A 17,051-nucleotide genomic window follows, 5' to 3' on the forward strand; every position below is an offset into this window, starting at 1 on the left:
CAAATGGATTCTGAGTTCAGTAGCGATCTGTAGGTCTGCAGACTTGTGAATGTCCTTGGACAGCTGTCTACCTGCAACGTCAGTGGCTTCTCGACTGTGAGGAGCCTTTGATGTCTGTTGTAGGCGGAGGCAAGTGTCAGAGATGGAGTAGGTGGATGTCCATTTGTGGTTAGTGCCTGATAAGGTCCCTTCCAATGAGGTTGGACAGTGTATTTTATTTGATGATTTTTAAAGTCTTTGTGTCCCGCGAGTTTGCTGTGAAATGAGGCGGTTACCTATTTGGCATTTTCTTGAAGTGACTTTGTCTGCCTTGGCAATAGTGTAAGATGCCCCCCTTTCAATAGAGCCAGCTCATCAGTTCCTTCATCTAGTGTAAGTCCAGCTTAAATGCATGAAGGAATGTAAGAATCGAAAACTGGGGAGCCCAGAGCAGGGAAGGACGAAGCCACCTGGGTTTCCATAGCCCTGACTAAGCGCTGTTGTTGTTTTTTATCACTTAATCTCTAGAAACATATTTCATAGACATCAAAGTCAGTTATTAACATGGACTTATTTTTGTAAAGTCCAGGCAAATAGACATGTTTCTTTTACTTAAAGCAACAAACTTAAGCTAGCTTGTATTTACTGAGGATTAATCTTAGATCACATGAAGTTGAAAAGCATTTGAGTTCGTTTCTCTATTTCTGAGAATTTTAGAATACCCGGTCCTTACAAGTGCTTGCCTTTAGGTTAATTTTAGCAATATCATCCAGAGGTAGAAAATTATTTCACATTTATAACACACATATATAGACATACACAGACAGACACAGAACAGTTGGATCCAAATTCTGTTTTGAAGGAATTTACAATTTATATCTGTTGTTGACAAGTTAAGTTCCAAATGACCTTCCCCCTTTTAAATTAGGAGAGCCATTTTTAATACCTCTAAGAATTGGGTTGGCACCTAAATGACATTTATTTAAATTAGCTGTCTCTCTTTTGTAAATCCTTTTATGTGGTTTCACTTTAGCTTAGGGGAGAAGGCCTTTTTAAGTTCTGAGACAGTCTTTAATAGTTTTTTCATCCATTCTGTCTAATATAGCTGACTTTTTCTATTGTGCATGCAATGTAGAAATAGCAAAGGATCCTCATCTCAGCCATCTTAGTATTAATGGGAGGCTGTGTCTTGGGTCTTGTTGGCCTGGGAGACATGATTTCCCGTATTAATTTTGAGATCTGTAGAGTCTAAACAAACTTCTAGGAAAAAGCAGCCCTGACATGCACATCTCCAGACAACCCCACAAAGATTCTTAGTCACCTAAAAGTACCCGAGCTAGGGCCAGTGAGAGCGTACCTGGTGCTGCTGGAACCTCGATGCTTTCCAAGGCATGGGCTCCTCTCTCATCAGTGTGAACCCATTCCAGGGCTCCTGACCTCTTCCCCATGGCTCCTTCCAGCTTCTCTGGGACCTGCTGTGCTACTGCCTCCTGGCGCCCGTTTCTGCCACTCCAGATTCAGGGTTCTGAACAACTACCATCACTCCATTTGCTATTCAGGTTGGGGAGGCGAGTGTCCTTTCTCTTTCTGAGCTAAAGAGAGCTCAGTCTCTCATTTAACCGGCAAAGATTGTGTTCACAGTTTCGGTAAACATCATAGTTAAAAAGCCTAAACTTAAAGCAGCAACCCATTTCCCCCCCTTTTCCCTGGTTTATGTCAGCCCTTATCTATCTCAAGGATTTTCCAAGAACAGCTCTAATAACGCCCCGGTCTGCTTGCTGCTCACAGCGAGGGGTCCTGGGGTCCTGCGAGGACTCACTCCTGTTCACCTGGGAGGAGCAGGGAGGCCGTGGTGCACAGGGGGCCTGCTGGCACCCAGCACTGGGTCTGGTCTGTAGGGCGGCCCTGGATGGGCTTCTTCTAAATCCTGTCTCACTGTGCCAACTAAATGGCAATGTAAGAAGCATCTGAACCTCTAGAGAGTTTTTATGAGAGGTTGTTTGAGCCAAACTGACAGCATTGCTGCGAGCAAGATCTCACATGCTCTCTTTATGATTTTTTTAAATTGAGCTCTCACTTACCTGTGGTATATCTAAGCTCGCTGTTCTACAGAACCCCTGGGCTCCCATGCTCACCCTGTCCATGGCCCTGCCATGCCGTGTGGCGGTGGGGAGGGGCAAGAGCCAGCCTGCCAGGTTCAGGAGTCTTCTACCTGTGAGCTGTGTGGCCTTAGTTTCCTCCCCTGCATAGTGGGTATGACACTTGAACCTAAACTGCAGGGCTGCGAGGACTTGCTGCTCAAGGTTCATGAACAGGAGCGTTTGCAGCTGTTTCTATTGTTGCTTTAAGTGAGCCCGTTGCACAGCGCTCGGCCCGCACAGCTGCGCTGAGCCCTACTGTCCTGCCTCTGCTGACCTTGCTGATGGTCAGCTCAAAGGTTTTCCTAAGGGTGCGTTAGCCAGTGGTGTGGGGTGACCGGCGAAGAGCTGTGGATGTCAGTGGCAGTGTTGGGGCACAATTAGGAAGTACATAGGGAGCTGGGAGCATGTACATCCAGTAAGTAGGTGCTTTGTGGGTGTGGGTGCTTGGTGCCTGCCGAGCGAGGACGGATTGCCCGCCGTGACCGCTCTGGGCGTGAGTCGGAGAGTCTCCTGCCCTCCTGTCCTTCTGCTTGTCTCTGACTTGGACTTCTGGTTGCCCCACACCCTCCAGCTACTAGCACAGCTTGCTGCCCACCCTAGGTTGCCCTAGGCAGGCCCTATGATGATGTGGTTGGACCCTTGATGGGTGAGCCTGGGGGAACTTTGAGGTGGGGGGGCTGGTTCTAGGCCTAGCTATGTCCCTTCTCCTTTTGTGACCTCCTGAGCCCCCCTGTTCTCCTGTGACCCAAGGGAATAAAAACACCCATTCTCAGGCTGCTGTTGAAGGTGAGGAGCCATGGACTTCCAAGTCCAGGAACACGGTAGGTGCCCAAGCAGTGCTAAATTTGCACCTTAGCTACATACCAGTGTTTTTACCACCAAGATTACCTTTTTGGGTATTTCTCCCGCCAACCCTGTTTTGTAAGATTTTGTTTTGATACTAATGATAGTAAAAGCAAGAGTGGTGCTCTGGCCAGTGTGGTTCAGTGGTTAGAGCGTCCGCCTGCACACCAGATGGTCCTGGGTTTGATTCCTGGTTAAGGGCACATACCTCGGTTGTAGGTTCGCTCCCTGCCCCTGGCTGGGATGAGTGTGGGAGGCAACCAGTTGATGTGTCTCTCTAACACTGATGTTTCTCTCTCTCCCCTCCCTCTACTCTGAAAAAGTAATAGAAAAAATATCCTCAGATGAGGCTTAACAACAGCAAAAAGAGCAAGGATGACATTTGTTAAGGAAAGGCACTTACACTCTTTTGCCCAAACAGGAGCATGGGGCCCATCAGGTGGCCTGGGGAGCTTGATTATCTCACACTGGCCCCACATGGAGACCTGTGGGAACTCAGCCCGCAGCCCAAGCACTGGGAGGGCCCCTTTTCCCTGAGACTCTGGGAAGGTTGTGTGTCCCTCTCTAGTCACAGCCTCTTGAGGCCTGGAATTTGGGCTCTATAGTCTGAGGTCCTCCTTGCCCTCTGGGGGCTCACCCTGCCCTCTGGGGGCTCATGCTACTGTCTGGGGGGCCACCCTGCCCTCTGGGGGCTCACCCTGCAGTCTGAGGGCCCACCCTGCCCTTTGGGGGCTCACCCTGCAGTCTGGGGGCCCACCCTGCCCTTTGGGGGCTCACTCTGCAGTCTGGGGGCCCACCCTGCCCTCTAGGAGCTCACCCTGCAGTGTGGGGGCCACTCTGTGATCTGAAGATCCACCTTAGTAACTGGAGGCCTTTGGGCCAGGACCAGGGTGGCCAGTGATCCAACCTGTTTGGTGCCAGGCATTTTATATGCAAGATCTCATTTAGCCTCATGGTCACCCAACAACGTGGGTGTGTTTTTCCTCCTTGGATATCACTGAGTTATGAGTACACAGGCCTAGAGCGGGGGAGTGACTCACCTGAGGTCACAGAGGCCTGTCCAGAGCTTGGCTTTGTCTTAACCACCCTAACCTGGGCTCATTCTCTCCTGGAGGTCAAGGCCGTTGCACTCCCCAGAATGTCAAGGGAGGCTCAGAGAGGGGTTTGGCTTGCCCACGGTCATACAGCAGCTTAGGTTTCCTGATACCAAAGTCCATCCTTCCTCACTCATTTTCTCTCAGCCTCTGCCAGAGTGGCTTGGGGGAGGCTGTCATTTCCACAACTGAGGTGTGGGGAGCCAGGATCTGGTGGCCCTGGGGAGGAGCACCGGTCTAGTAGCTAGGGGCCTGCATTCAAGCCTGGCTGTGCCGCTGTCCTGGTGTGTGTCCCTGAGTGAGACTCCAGGCCTCTGGCCCAGGATCTGCACTGGACAGTCTCTGAGGCACCACCCAGTTCTTAGCAGGTCCTGCTACTGGGAGGCCCTTCGAGGGACACCGGTAAGTCCCGCTGAACCTTTAGGTGGAGGAGGACCCTGAGTCCCAGGCCTGCAGCAACCGAGGGCCCGGGGTTAAATAGGGTTTCTTCCTTTCTTATTATTTTATCTAAATTACATTTCAGTAACTGGTACTGCAGTGGTTAGGAACCTCGAAGGTACAAAAAGACAGCTTCTTGCTTACCCTGGACTCCTCTGTGAAGAGGCCAGCGTCCTCTCCCTTTCACGACTCTCCTCCTCCTGCTTCTGCTGAACCCGGGACAGCCCCCGTCGCGGCACACAGTGTTTGTGCCCCCGGTCTGCCGAGGGCCCCCAGACCCTGGCCACTCCTAGGGGCAGCCTCTTGATTTTATAAACCCTGGGCCTCAGTGTCCTCATCGGTCACGTGGAGATCTGTCGTCCCTGCCTCTTAGGATCCCTAAGGAACCGACTGGGATGTGACTCAGGGTTAGCACAGGCCTTGCCTCGCACACAGGCCTCCCCAAGTGCTGCGGCTCTTTTTCTCGTGAAAGCTGTAGCTTAGGGGTAAGTTCCTGAGGTGAGGTTCCTGGGTAGCACTGAGTCACCCTCCAGAGTGGGGGCCCTGTGCGCCCACATTCCCACTAGCACCAAGGGTGGCCTGAGGCTGCCCGCTGTGCCCCGCAGGCTGGCTGCAGGCTCTTCCCCCCTTCTTCCTCCCTGCCCAGGGCCCTGTGCACTGTCTCCTGTGCTTGGGCCACTTTTGCTCTAGAGCTGTCCACAGCTGTCTTCTCCTCCCAAGTCAGCCTCAGCTCAGATCTTACCTCCAAGACGTCTCCATGCCGTGCTGTTTTTTTTGTGTGTGTGTTTTTTTTAATATGTCTTTAGTGATTTCAGAGAGAGGAAGGGAGAGGGAGAGAGAGAGAAACATCAGTGATGAGAGTCATGGATTGGCTGCCTCCTGCACGCCCCTGACTGGGGGTGGAGCCGCCCCCCCCCCCCCCCCCCCCCCCCCCGGGCACGTGCCTGACTGTGAACCGAACTGCGATCTCCCCGGTCCCAGGTCCATGCTCAGTGGCTGAGCCACGCCAGCCAGGCCCCAGGCCCCAGGCCCCACCTCTTTCTCCTCAGAGCATTTGCACACTTGGACTCTATGTAAGCATTACGCACACTGACTTTGCCTGTCTGTCCATTTTCTTGTGGCCAAGCCGTTTGTTTTCTTTACTCCTCTCCCTAGGATATTTTTTTCGATCTCTAGAGAGAGTGGAAGGGAGGGAGGGAGGTGGAGAGAGAGAGGGAGACAGACAGACAGATTAGAGAGAGAAACATCAATCAGTTGCCTCCTGCACTCACCTCAACTGGGGCCAGGGATTGAACCTGCAACCCAGGCACGTGCCCTTGACCAGGAATTGAACCTGTGACCCTTTGGTACATGGGTTGACGCTCTAACCACTGAGCATCACTGGCCAGGGCCTGGTCAGCTGTTCTGGGGCTGGATTTATTCTCAGTTGTGGGGGCTGGGTATGCATTGTGGGTTATGCAGCAGCATCTCTGGCCTCTACCCACTGGATGCCAATAGCACCCCCAAGTTGTGACAGTTCGAATGTTTTCAGACATTGACACATGCCCGGGTTGGAGCTTAGTCTGGGGATTCCAGGGCCCTGTCTGCTCATTGCAGAACAGATGGGTGCCTTGAGGTGGGCAGATACAGAGAATCCTCCCCGTATGTTTTGCAGATGGGAAAGGCTCTGAGAGATTGAGGGTTAGGGGGGTTGCCAAGGGCCTTGCAGTCCAGGGCCTGGCCACCACACAGCTGGGAGAGAAAGGGCAGGGCCGAGGGGTTGAGCATTCCCCATAGCCCAGCCTGTGACTCACCTGTGTGCTAGGGCGTAGATGGTGACTATAGCAGGTGCCAGGCCTGGCGTGTATAGGTGCTCAGTAAACGAGAGAGCCCTTCCCTTCTTTCAGGACCTCAGGGAAAGGGTGCTGCAGCACTGGGGACCCCACTAGCCTCTGCTTGTCCTTGCTACCTGCCAGTGCTTGACTGTGGTGACCCCTGAGAGCTCCACAGGGGCCTCTTTGAGGGAGAGATACTATGGGGCAGGGACTCTAGCATCACACAGATGTGGGCCTGAGTGCCAGTTACTGCTCCTGCATAAGGGCTCTGAGCCCCAGTGGCCCTCGTCACGAACTGGGTGCTCTGAGCACCACATCCGGGGGAGCTGGCGTGCTGACCGCGCCGAGTGGAGATAATGAATGTCAAATGCGGGGCATGGGTTTAGCTTGTCAAAGCCAATAAACATTAGCTTTCTAGGCGAGTCTACTGCCCACCTGAAAGCCTGCCCCTCCCCTTCTTGGGGCCTTAGTTTACCCACCAGTGCAATGGGAGTGGGTTGGCCTAATTGATCTCTCTCTAAGGGACCCTACAGAATAGGAATGACCAGCCGAGTGGGGTTGGGAAGGAGCATGGGGAGCCTCTGGACATCTGGCCTCCCCCATGTCCATGGCACCATGTGGTTCTTTACCTGATGGGAATAGACGCTCAGGACCCAGGACTTCTCCAGTGGATCAGAAAACACGAGCAGCACTCTGCATGTTCCGAAGAGGAGGAAGGAATAATAAAGAGGGAGCGTTGCCTTTGTCACTGGGTACTGGGATGGGGCTGAATGGAACATGCTGTGGGGCCCCTTCGTGAGTGGAATCCCTGGCAGGGTTCATGGTGAGGGGTTGTCCCACCCACTACCCCCATGACTAACCCTGAGAGGAAGTGGCACAGATGAGTTTATTTAGAACCTCCCCAAGGCCTTGGGACTGGGGTGGCTGCAGGGGTAGGAAGGCCCCTCTCTCAGGCTCTTTGTTGATGTTTGGTCATTGAAGCCAACAGACCTGTCTTCATGTCTGCCTCCTACTAGACATTCACTCTGTGAGCTCTCTGAACCCCTTGGTAAAACAGACACAAGAAAAGTTTTCCCTCCTGGAGCTGCTGAGAGTATTAACAGTGGCTGTCTAGGGAAGAGGGCTGGGGTTATCTTGGGTACTGTGGTTTCCGGATGGCTCCATGTAATCTTCCACGTGTCAGGCACTGCTGAGGCATGCCCTGGCCACCTCATTACACACCTGATGATCCTGGGAGGCTGGTCCATCATCCTCATTTCACAGTTGAGGCCATGTTGTCCAGAGAGGGTAAGTCACTTGCCCAAGGGCTCGCAGCTAGGAAGTGGCTGAGATACCATGTGAATTCAGGCTGCCTGGCTCCAGTCAGTGCATTTTGCTAGCTGCTTCTCAGATAGAAACTACAGGATGGTGACTTGTGAGAAGTGATAGGAGAGAAGCCAGTTGGACACAAAGACAGCCATTAATAAGGGGGTTTAGTTGGAGTATTCAGGAGTGCGTCTCTGAGCATGTGAAAGGGGAGGATCATATACCAGCTAGGACGACGTTGCAGGGTAGAGTGTTCTAGGCGAGGGAACAGAACATGCCAAGGCCCTGAGGTGGAAAGAAGGTGGCTTATTCAAGAAATGAGTGGGAGGAGTAAAGACGGGGTTGACAGAATGGTGGGATTTGAGTCTGAGTCCAGGGGCCTCTCTTTACTATCTGTGTATTGTAGGTCAGTGGCTGAATTCCTTGTTCCCTGCCTGTGGTACTGCTGGGAAGCTGGTGCTGGCCCAGGACACAGACTCCTGGCGCTGTGCCCGCCTGAGCTGGGGGCCCTGCAAGCCGAGGCTGGCGGGCTTATTGTGGCTTGTGGTGGTGGCCTGTGAAACTCTGTTTGTTGTGGTGACGGTCGCCACAGTAGCCTCGCACCTGGGCAGCCCTGGGCTGCCTGGCCATGTGGGCCCAGTGCTGACGTCTATGGCAAATAGTGGCAGCAGCTTGTGGCCTACGGCCTGTTTCTGGGCTGTCTCCATGGCAGCCTCACCCACTCCCTCCCATAGCTGGCACAGCTGCCCCAGGAAGACCATGTCACTCCAGACGCAGCCTAGTGACCCTGATGGGCAGGAGGGCAAGAAGGCCAGGACCATAGTGCTCCCATCTGCCCAGCCCATGTGCTCCCAGCAGCCTCTCTCCCTCCCAAGGCCTAGGAGGAAAGCAGATTGGAGGCTACCTTCACTGAGTGCCGTGTGCCTCCTCATATGGTCCTCACTCACCTGGCCTGGCCAGGTGATAGACAGGGAAACTGAGGCTTGGTGAGGGGGAACACATCTGATGGCATTCTGAAATCCCGGAGTGGGAGATAGGTGTGTAGGCTGGAGTCAGAGGAAGGTGCTAGTGGAGCCAGAGCAGAATAGTGCAGGGCCCCGAGTGGGTTATTAACTTTAAACATAAAATGTTTCACTTTCTAGTTACAAAAAGCGTCAAGTCAAGAATAAAAGGTATCCATAATTCTCATTACTTAGGATGAAATTTATCACCTCTGTGGAGAGGCCTTTAATAATAGTAGCACCCATTTCTGGTCCATTATAGGACCATGTACATGTGCCAAGCCCAGTGCCAAGTGCCTTGCAGATAAGACCTCACCTTGTCAGGGCGTTTCTCTGAGGTTCTCTTTTGCAAATTGGAATCTGAGGTGCAGAGAGGCAGGTCCATGCTGATCTCAGCCAGGGTACAGACAGGAGGGTCTGTGCTGGTTTCAGCCAGGGTGGAGAGGAGGGTCCATGTAGAGAGGAGGGTCTGTGCTGGTCTCAGGGTGCAGAGAGGAGGGTCCATGCTGGTCTCAGCCAGGGTGCAGAGCTGGACTTCCTCGGGCTGCCACACACCAAATGCAATGTTGGCAACACCGGCCTGGCAGTTGCCTTCACAGTCTTTCAATCCAGGGCCCCTGTCCCTACCCCAGAGGTCAGTGGGGGCCTACCTAGTTAGATCAGGGGCAGCACAGAAGTGGCCTTGGGAATCGATGGTCCCGCATGCCTCGACTTCTCTGTTTTCCTTTTGCTGTGTGGAATGTGCTGGGCCCAGGGAAACCTGGGGGGCCTCTGGGTTCCTGGTCAGCCTGAGGTGCTACCGTGCTTCCCACTGGGGGTATAATAGGCCTGTCCCTCCGGCAAGGCTCCCTGTAGGAGGGGTGCTGTGAGCCACTGGCCCAGCCTGTTCGTGTCTCTGAGTTAGCAAATCCAGGAGTGCCTCCTGGCCAGACCCCTGACTCACTGCGCAGTGGCTTCACCTTTGAGCCTCAGTTTCCCCAAATAAAGTGAGGCTAAGAGCTCTTCCCTTAGGGTTGTGGTGGGGCCACACGTGTGACTGGCAGGTTCCTTCTTTGATGGATGAAAGCTTTGGAGACCCACTCAGCCCTGGACAACCATTCACATGGCCTCTTCTGTAAAATGGGGTGAGGACTCTTCCCATGTGAGGTCATGACGAGGTGACTGGTGCACCCAGTGCTAGGGGAGCGGGTGGCAGGCGCCCAGTGAATACTGCTGCTGCTGCTATTTACGGAAACCTGTTTCCTGAGCCTCTGGGTCAGGCCCTGGGCAGGCGCAGTAGCTCTGACACGGGCTGTGAGTTCTGCTCTAAGTGCCTTACTCAGAGACTACAGCATAGGCGCTCTTCTCATCCCCACTGCAAGGAGGAGCACCCTGAGGCTCAGGCGCATGAGGAGTCGCCCGAGGTCACCCAGCCTGTAAGGGGCAAAGATGGGATTTAAACTTGGGGCAGAGAGAGCCCATGTTTTTGGCCTGGCATCGGGGGGTTCCTGAGGTACTTCTGTGCAGAGACTGCTGTGCTCTGCCCACCTACAACAGTGCAGACACTGGGATCCCATCCCCATGGGGGCTGTTCTGTTCCCTCGTGGATCACAAGCTCTGAGGACAGCTGGGCCAGGCCTCGTCTTCCCAGTGTCAATAACAACCCCATCCCATCACCCCACAGTCCTGCCGGGTGGCCTGGCTGCTGGGCCTGCACGGTGGCCCCCGTGCTAGGCTCAGGCAGCCACACAGTGGGGCATGGCAGAGGGTGAATTTGGACCTGGTTCATAGGTGGTTTCGGGGCTTGGCCTCCCAGTGCTCCATGCTTTGTGGCAGGTGGAGGCAGAGCCTCGCCCGGTCTTAGTTCCCTGGTGGCCAGTGTGGCAGCAGTGGCTGTGCAGGGCGGGTGGGGAGCGGAGCTTGCGGCAGGGCTGTGCAGGGAGGCGGGAAGGGCTCTCCTACAGGAGCTGGCATGTGAGCGTCACCATTTCTGTTGTGGGTGGTTTGGGGAGTCATGGTCGAGTCCCAGCTCTGCCGCCCGCGCGCTTAGTGACCTGGGCAAGTCACTTCCCTTCTCAGGAAAACGGAGCCCCTAATCCGGGCATCTGGACGAAGGGGCTGTGGACACAAGCCCTCCTCCCTCCGCACCGGTGGGCTCCCTGGTGTCTCCAAACCTTGCTTTCCTGCCATCTTCAAAGGGTGGCCCTGGTGAAAGCGCCCCCTGCCGTGCGGCCCTGCCCTGTCCAGTGCTCCATCAAGCTGAGTGTCCTTTAGCACCGGCGCATGCCTGGGACCTGGCCACACTGGCCTAGTTTGAGAGGCATGGAGCTCAACCACTCAGGCTCAGGAGGGCCAAGCCCTCCCCTGTCCTCGGGGTGAGGGTGGGAGAGGCGTTGTCTCAGGACTCAGGCCCACCTGGTGCCCCGATGAGGGGAGTGGGCTTCCAGGGTGGCCTTTCAAGGGGCAGCAAAGGCGAAAACTGAGGGGGTGGGAGAGAAATGGGCTCTGGGCAGCAGTTCCATGCCTCCCAGCCACCCCCAAGGTGACAGATAGGGAAGCCGAAGCTCAGCGAAGGGGTGGGCAGCAGAGCTGGGACCTGAAAGGAGCTCTCTCTGCCTCTGACGCCCCCACCGAGGTTAGCGCCACGATGGGGGAGGGCATCTTTGTCAGTTTGCTATGGCTGTCAGGCTGGGGGCCTTCGCAGAAACTGTCTCAAGGACGCCTCACTGTCTCCCCTTTTAGGAAAGTCCAAGAGGAAGAAGGACTTACGGATTTCCTGTGTGTCCAAGCCACCCGCGCCCAGCCCCACGTGAGTCTGCCTCAGCTTCTCCCCTGGCTCGGCCTGGAGGGGCCCCGGTGGACGGTAGCCTGCAGGGGGTAGTGTGCTCCCGGCGGAGCCTCTCTCAAGCTGGCCAGGTTGGGGCGCGGCTGGGCTGTGCCCTCAGCCCGTCTTAGGGATGGGAAGGTGAGGCCCCTTGGACCTGGCACAGCAGGTGCCCAGTGACTGATGAGGGACCTGGAGGCCACCTCCGGGGACAGGATGCGCTCTGGTTCTGGGTTTGCCCCTTCTGTGGGGAAGGGTGTGGTTTTCTCAGAGACTCATGGGGTCTGTTTTTCCCTAAAGCCCCCCCAGAAACCTGGACTCACGGACCTTCATCACCATCGGAGACAGGGTAGGTGCTGGCTGCAGCCTGGCTGGGGCCTTCATGTCTTCTCACCTGACAGGGGCCCGAGCAGACCCTGTAGGGCCACTAAGAGGTGGCTGTGGGTGTCAGAGCTGGGCTTTGGGGAGGAGCCTCATTTCCTGGATGCTGGCTGTTTGGGCCCCCTCTCTGGTCTTCCCATCTGGAATGGGGACAGTGGCCTGCCTCATGGGGCTCTGAGTTTTCCTGAAACTCAGAGTTTGTCCCCATGTCACCTGTGGAAACTGCATGTGGAGCATGCAGACGCCTGCCTGACCCTCAGGGCCATGCCTGGGAATCTGCATCCCACATGCCCCTCCAGTGGCTTTGGCAGCAGGGACTGAGAATCCTGGCTCTTAACCCACCATTACACTGAGGGCTCCAGGCAGAGATCTCACCCCGGAGGCCTCTCCTAGGCTGACAGCTGCTTTCACGTGAATTTCCCTCCCGGACACTTGTCACCAGTGTCCAGCTCATCTCCCTGCTTCTTTCTTTCTTTTTTGCTGTAACCCTCACCCAGTCACCCGAGGGTGTTCTTCCCATTGCTTTTCAGAGAAAGTGGAAGGGAGAGAGAGGTATCGACCGGCTGCCTCCTGCATGTGCCTTGGCCGGGGCTGAGGATCGAGCCTGCAACTGAGGTATATGCCCTTGACTGGAGTCCAGCCCGCGACCCTTCCATCCCCAGGCTCTGCCCACTGAGCCACACCGACCAGGGGCTTATTTCTTTTTTGTCTGCCTCCCGCAATAGAGAGCGAGAGAGAGTAGGTGACCCGTGGCCACACTGCTTACTGTGAGGGCAAGACCTTTGTTTTGTTTCCTCTGTCTTCAATGCCTAAAATGGACTCCCACATAGTAGGTGCTCAGTGAAATACTGGTTGAATGAGTAATTCAGTCCACCCTTCTGCATGGGGTGGGGAGCCAGAGGGAAAGGGCATCTCAAGCTCTCTGTGCCCACTGGGGGAGTTTCACAGGCTCTCCTGGGATATTGGTGCTGTTCCTGCTTTATAGATGGTAATATGATGCTCAGAGAGGTTAAATGACTTGCCCTAGGTCACACAGCAGGAAGTGGTCGGTGCAGGATTTGAACCCAGGTCTGACTGGCTGTCTTCTCTTTCTGCTGCCCCAGCTCTCTCCACTGAATGAGGTGAGGGGCCAGCTCCTGACTTTTGACCACCAACCTTTTCTCTTTTATGTCCCCAAAGAACTTTGAGGTGGAGGCTGATGACCTGGTGACCATTTCGGAGCTAGGTCGCGGAGCCTATGGGGTGGTGGAGAAGGTACGACACGCCCAGAGTGGCACCATCATGGCTGTTAAGGTAAGCAGGGTCCTGCCCTGCCAGGGAGCACTGGGCTACGGGACACCCAGGATGCTGCCTGCAGAAGGTGTCGGGTCTGAGCCTACCTAGCCCTCATAAGGGATGGTGGGGTGCTCGCCTCCTGCCGGGTTGCCCCTTAACTCCAGCCCTCTCACCTGCAGCGGATCCGGGCCACCGTGAACTCACAGGAGCAGAAGCGTCTGCTCATGGACTTGGACGTCAACATGCGCACAGTTGACTGCTTCTACACTGTCACCTTCTATGGGGCCCTCTTCAGAGAGGTGCGGCCTTGGCGGGAGGGTGGGAGGTGGGTGCTGGGCTAGGGCTGGGAGAAACCACCCTGCCCTCCCTTCCGTCTGCACACCTGCCCTCCTCCACCTATCCTGAAGCCTCCTTTTGATCATTCTGAGCCCCTATCAGACACTTGCTGAGTGCCACTGTGTGCCAGGTGCTGGGCACAGGAATGAAACAGGCCCTGCCTACCTGTGAGAGCAGAGCGGGGCTCTTCCGAGCTCAGGCCTAGCAGCCAGATTGCCTGTCTTCTTTGCTTCCTGCCTCAGTTTCCTTGTCTATGAAATGAGACCCTTAATTGTACTCACCTCACAAGGTTGTCATAAGATGAAATGGTATCGCCCTTGGCCTGGCATTCAGTGAGTGTGCCACAGGTTGTGTGACCACCTGCCTTATCAGCTTCCTGGCTGGTAGGGGGGGCTCCAGGCAGGGGCGGCTGTGGAGGTGTGCAGGGTGTGGTTCTGGGTCCTCGGGGAGACTGGGTGTTAGTGTCAGGTGAGAGGACTGGTGAAGCCAAGGGAGTGTGGCCTGTGGACTGAAAGGATGGGCTCCTGCTGGATGGCATGAAGGGCTGATGTTGGGTGTGAGTGGAGCCCAGGAGCCCAGGTTAGATGCTCTTGGTTTGCAATGGTGATTTACCATATCGAGTTCAGGGGTGAGGTCAGGGCTCTCTGTGCCCAGCCTCACTCTCAGGCCTGGTGGGTCCCTGGGCTTGCTGGGTGTGCCAGGCCCAGTGGTAGGTCAGTGCCTCATCGCCACTCGTCTGAGTGGCTGAGCACCCCCTGTGCCAGTTCAGGCTGCCCATCCCTTGTCTCTTCGGGGGGCGAGGGGGCCTCACCATATGCTGGGTCCCAGTTGGTAAGAAGGCCCAGGGGCCTGTGGGTGCCAGAGGAGATGCTGCACCCAGTCTTTGCAAGAAGGCTGTCCTGAAGGATACTCAGGAGTTTGCTGGGGATCAGAGGCTAGGGACGCAGGGCATTGTGGGTGGAGGAGGGAACTTTCTGCTGAGGTCAGAGCTGGGATGAGCCATATGTGTTGGGGGCCATCAGGGCTAAAGCAGGAGGACTTGCAGGGCTGGGTCATGGCGCTGAGCTGCAGCCACATCCTGAAAATTCCTGTTGGAGGGACACAGTAAGGTGTGTGTTTTAGTCACTTCTTCTTGGAAATTACCATGGAATCAGGGATCAGATAGGGGAGACCAAACGTGACAGAGCTGGGGGAGGCTGGAGTGTGACCCCAGCAGTGTAGGCAAACCTGGATGGTGGAGAAGTGGGTGGGCTGAGATTTTGGAAGGCAGGATGGGAGAAGCTGGGGTAGGCAGATGTGTCTGCCAGAGGCCTGGCTGTCCAGGCACAGGTGCAGCCCCAGTGGGCCTGAGCTAACCTCCAGTGTCCACCCACAGGGAGATGTGTGGATCTGCATGGAACTCATGGACACATCCCTGGACAAGTTCTACCGTAAGGTGCTTGATAAAGGCATGATGATTCCAGAAGACATTCTGGGGGAGATTGCTGTTTCTGTAAGTGGCTGCAAGCCTGGTGGGGTTGGGAGTTCCAGGTGCATAGCCAGAGGCCCCAGCCTGGCTCCAACAGGCACAAAGCCCAGTCTGATGTGGTATCTTGGGCAGAGCTGGGCCCCAGTGTGGCCCTGAACCTGGGTGACAGCCCCCCAGGGGCCAACTCCTCAACCTGAACCAGAGCCTTTTTGCTGAGGAGACCCTGGAGCCTAGGGCTCCCAGAGCTACACAGGTTTGGCAGCTCCTGGGTCTCTAGGCCCTTGAATGCAGCCCCCAAGCTCTTGGACCATTTTAAAAAAGGACCTCGTACTTAGAGCTTCCTCCTGCCGAAAGGGCCCGGAGACAGCTCAAAGAGGCCCAGGCTAAGTTGGGAGGGAGGTCAGCATCCTGAAGTCTGCCTTTCACATTTATTTATCTATTTACTTATTCGTATTGAATTTATTCAGGTGACATTGGTTAATAAAATTATATAGGTTTCAGGTGTACAGTTCTATAACACATCATCTGTATATTGTGTTGTGTGTTTTTTACCCCAAGTCAAGTCTCCTTCCACCGCCATTTACCCCCTTACCCTCTTCTACCTCCCCCTTCCCTCTGGCAGTCACCACACTGTTGTCTGTGTCCAGGAGTCTTTCTTTTTGTCTTTGCTTAATCCCTTCACCGTTCTCACCCAGCCCCCAACCTCTTGAGGTTGAACGTTGCTAGAGGAGTGTAGCAACACTGGGCTCTAGCTCCTGGCAGCCAGAGGAAAAAAGGAAATGGGTATATCCGTGGTTTTTAATCCTGGCTGCATCTGGGTCTATTTAAAACATACCCATGCCTGGGCTGGGTATTGAGTCAGAATCTTTGGGATGATTGCCCAGGCACCCCTACTGTGTCTTCCTGAAGGGAATAGCTCAGGTACATAGTCCACTAGCTCTGCTGAGGGAGAAGAGAGGAGCCAGGGAGGCTACAGAAGGGCTGACTTTTACCCAAGAGCCTGGTAGGGAGTGGTGATGGCCCCCTTGGGGGTTCATGAGCCCAGGATTCTGCAGGGGTTTCCAGTACATCATTTCCCTGGTAAATGCTGGGCCCAAGACCCTGGCCCACTTGCGTGGGTAGGAGAGAAGCAGGAGGTCAGAGTTGCCAGGTGTCTGGGGCAAAGGTTGGGATGTGGGTAGGAGCCTGGGTTAATGAGGGGCTGGGTATGTAAGTAAGGGAGACAGGTGGACACGGATGGGGTGTGTGCTACTGCTCTGTCGTCGATGCAACCAGAAGTAACATCAGTTCTGTTTCTCTGTCCCGCATGTCAGATTGTGAGGGCACTGGAGCACCTGCACAGCAAGCTGTCGGTGATTCACAGAGGTCAGTGCCCACCACCAACCATCAGGGAGGTCCAAGGCCACTCATACGCATGGTCTCATCCAGTCCTGTGAGGCGGGTGGACCTCTCTCCCTTTTCAAGATGAGCTTGCTGAGGCTCAGAGGAGTGACAGGGAGGGATGCACCTGCTGGAATTAGGAGCTGAGCCTGCTTCCCAGTCTAGACCACTCTACTTCTCCAAGCCACTTTCCCTGGCCCCCACCTAGTCCCACCCCCCCTTAGGTTTGCCACCTCCCCTTAGGTTTGCTGGTATTCCGAGAAGGACTAGATGGACCTTTTCCCTGGGAAGGCTGACTGATTTTGTTTGAATATATCATTTGCATATTGTGAAACATACAGATCTGTAGTTACTGTTCAATGAATCTGTTCAGAGTTTACACCCATGTAACCGCCACCCCTGGCAAGATGCAGTATGTTTCCACCGTTCACCGCATCCTGGAAAGTTCTCTCGGCCCTTCTGGCTGGTCCCTGAGCCCCGCATCCCCCCACGCTCCTTGTCTGATCTCACCCAGTAGACTGGCTTCCTGGTTCTTGAACTTCATAGCACTGGACTCACATGCTCATGCCCTTTGCCCAGCCTCTTCCACTTGGCCTGATGTTTCTGGGATCCACCCAGCTTGTACATGTTGTAGCTCTTCCCTTTTCATTATTCTTAGTAGTCCTCTTACCCTGATGTCCTGCTTTTTACTACAAAGTTAATTAGACTGAACCCCTTTGGCCACTCAGTGGACTTCCCAAGCCCACCCCCAGCTCACCACTGTCAGCAGTTCAACATGGAACCTCCAGACCTT

At 54.9% G+C, this 17,051-nt stretch overlaps 1 protein-coding gene across 1 annotated transcript in view; it reads left to right on the forward strand.

The window, feature by feature from the left end:
• The window catches only part of MAP2K3 (mitogen-activated protein kinase kinase 3), a 31,804-nt gene that overhangs the window by 6,740 nt on the left and 8,013 nt on the right, over positions 1–17,051 (forward strand). The window contains exons 2-7 of the mRNA XM_081116156.1: positions 11,337–11,403; positions 11,719–11,767; positions 12,979–13,092; positions 13,254–13,373; positions 14,786–14,902; positions 16,192–16,243. Of these exons, the coding sequence (XP_080972282.1) occupies positions 11,337–11,403; positions 11,719–11,767; positions 12,979–13,092; positions 13,254–13,373; positions 14,786–14,902; positions 16,192–16,243 (519 nt within the window). The remainder of the gene's footprint in view (positions 1–11,336; positions 11,404–11,718; positions 11,768–12,978; positions 13,093–13,253; positions 13,374–14,785; positions 14,903–16,191; positions 16,244–17,051) is intronic.

Source organism: Miniopterus schreibersii, assembly GCF_964146895.1.
Source record: "Miniopterus schreibersii genome assembly, chromosome: 16".
NCBI classification, from domain to species: Eukaryota; Metazoa; Chordata; class Mammalia; order Chiroptera; family Miniopteridae; genus Miniopterus; species Miniopterus schreibersii.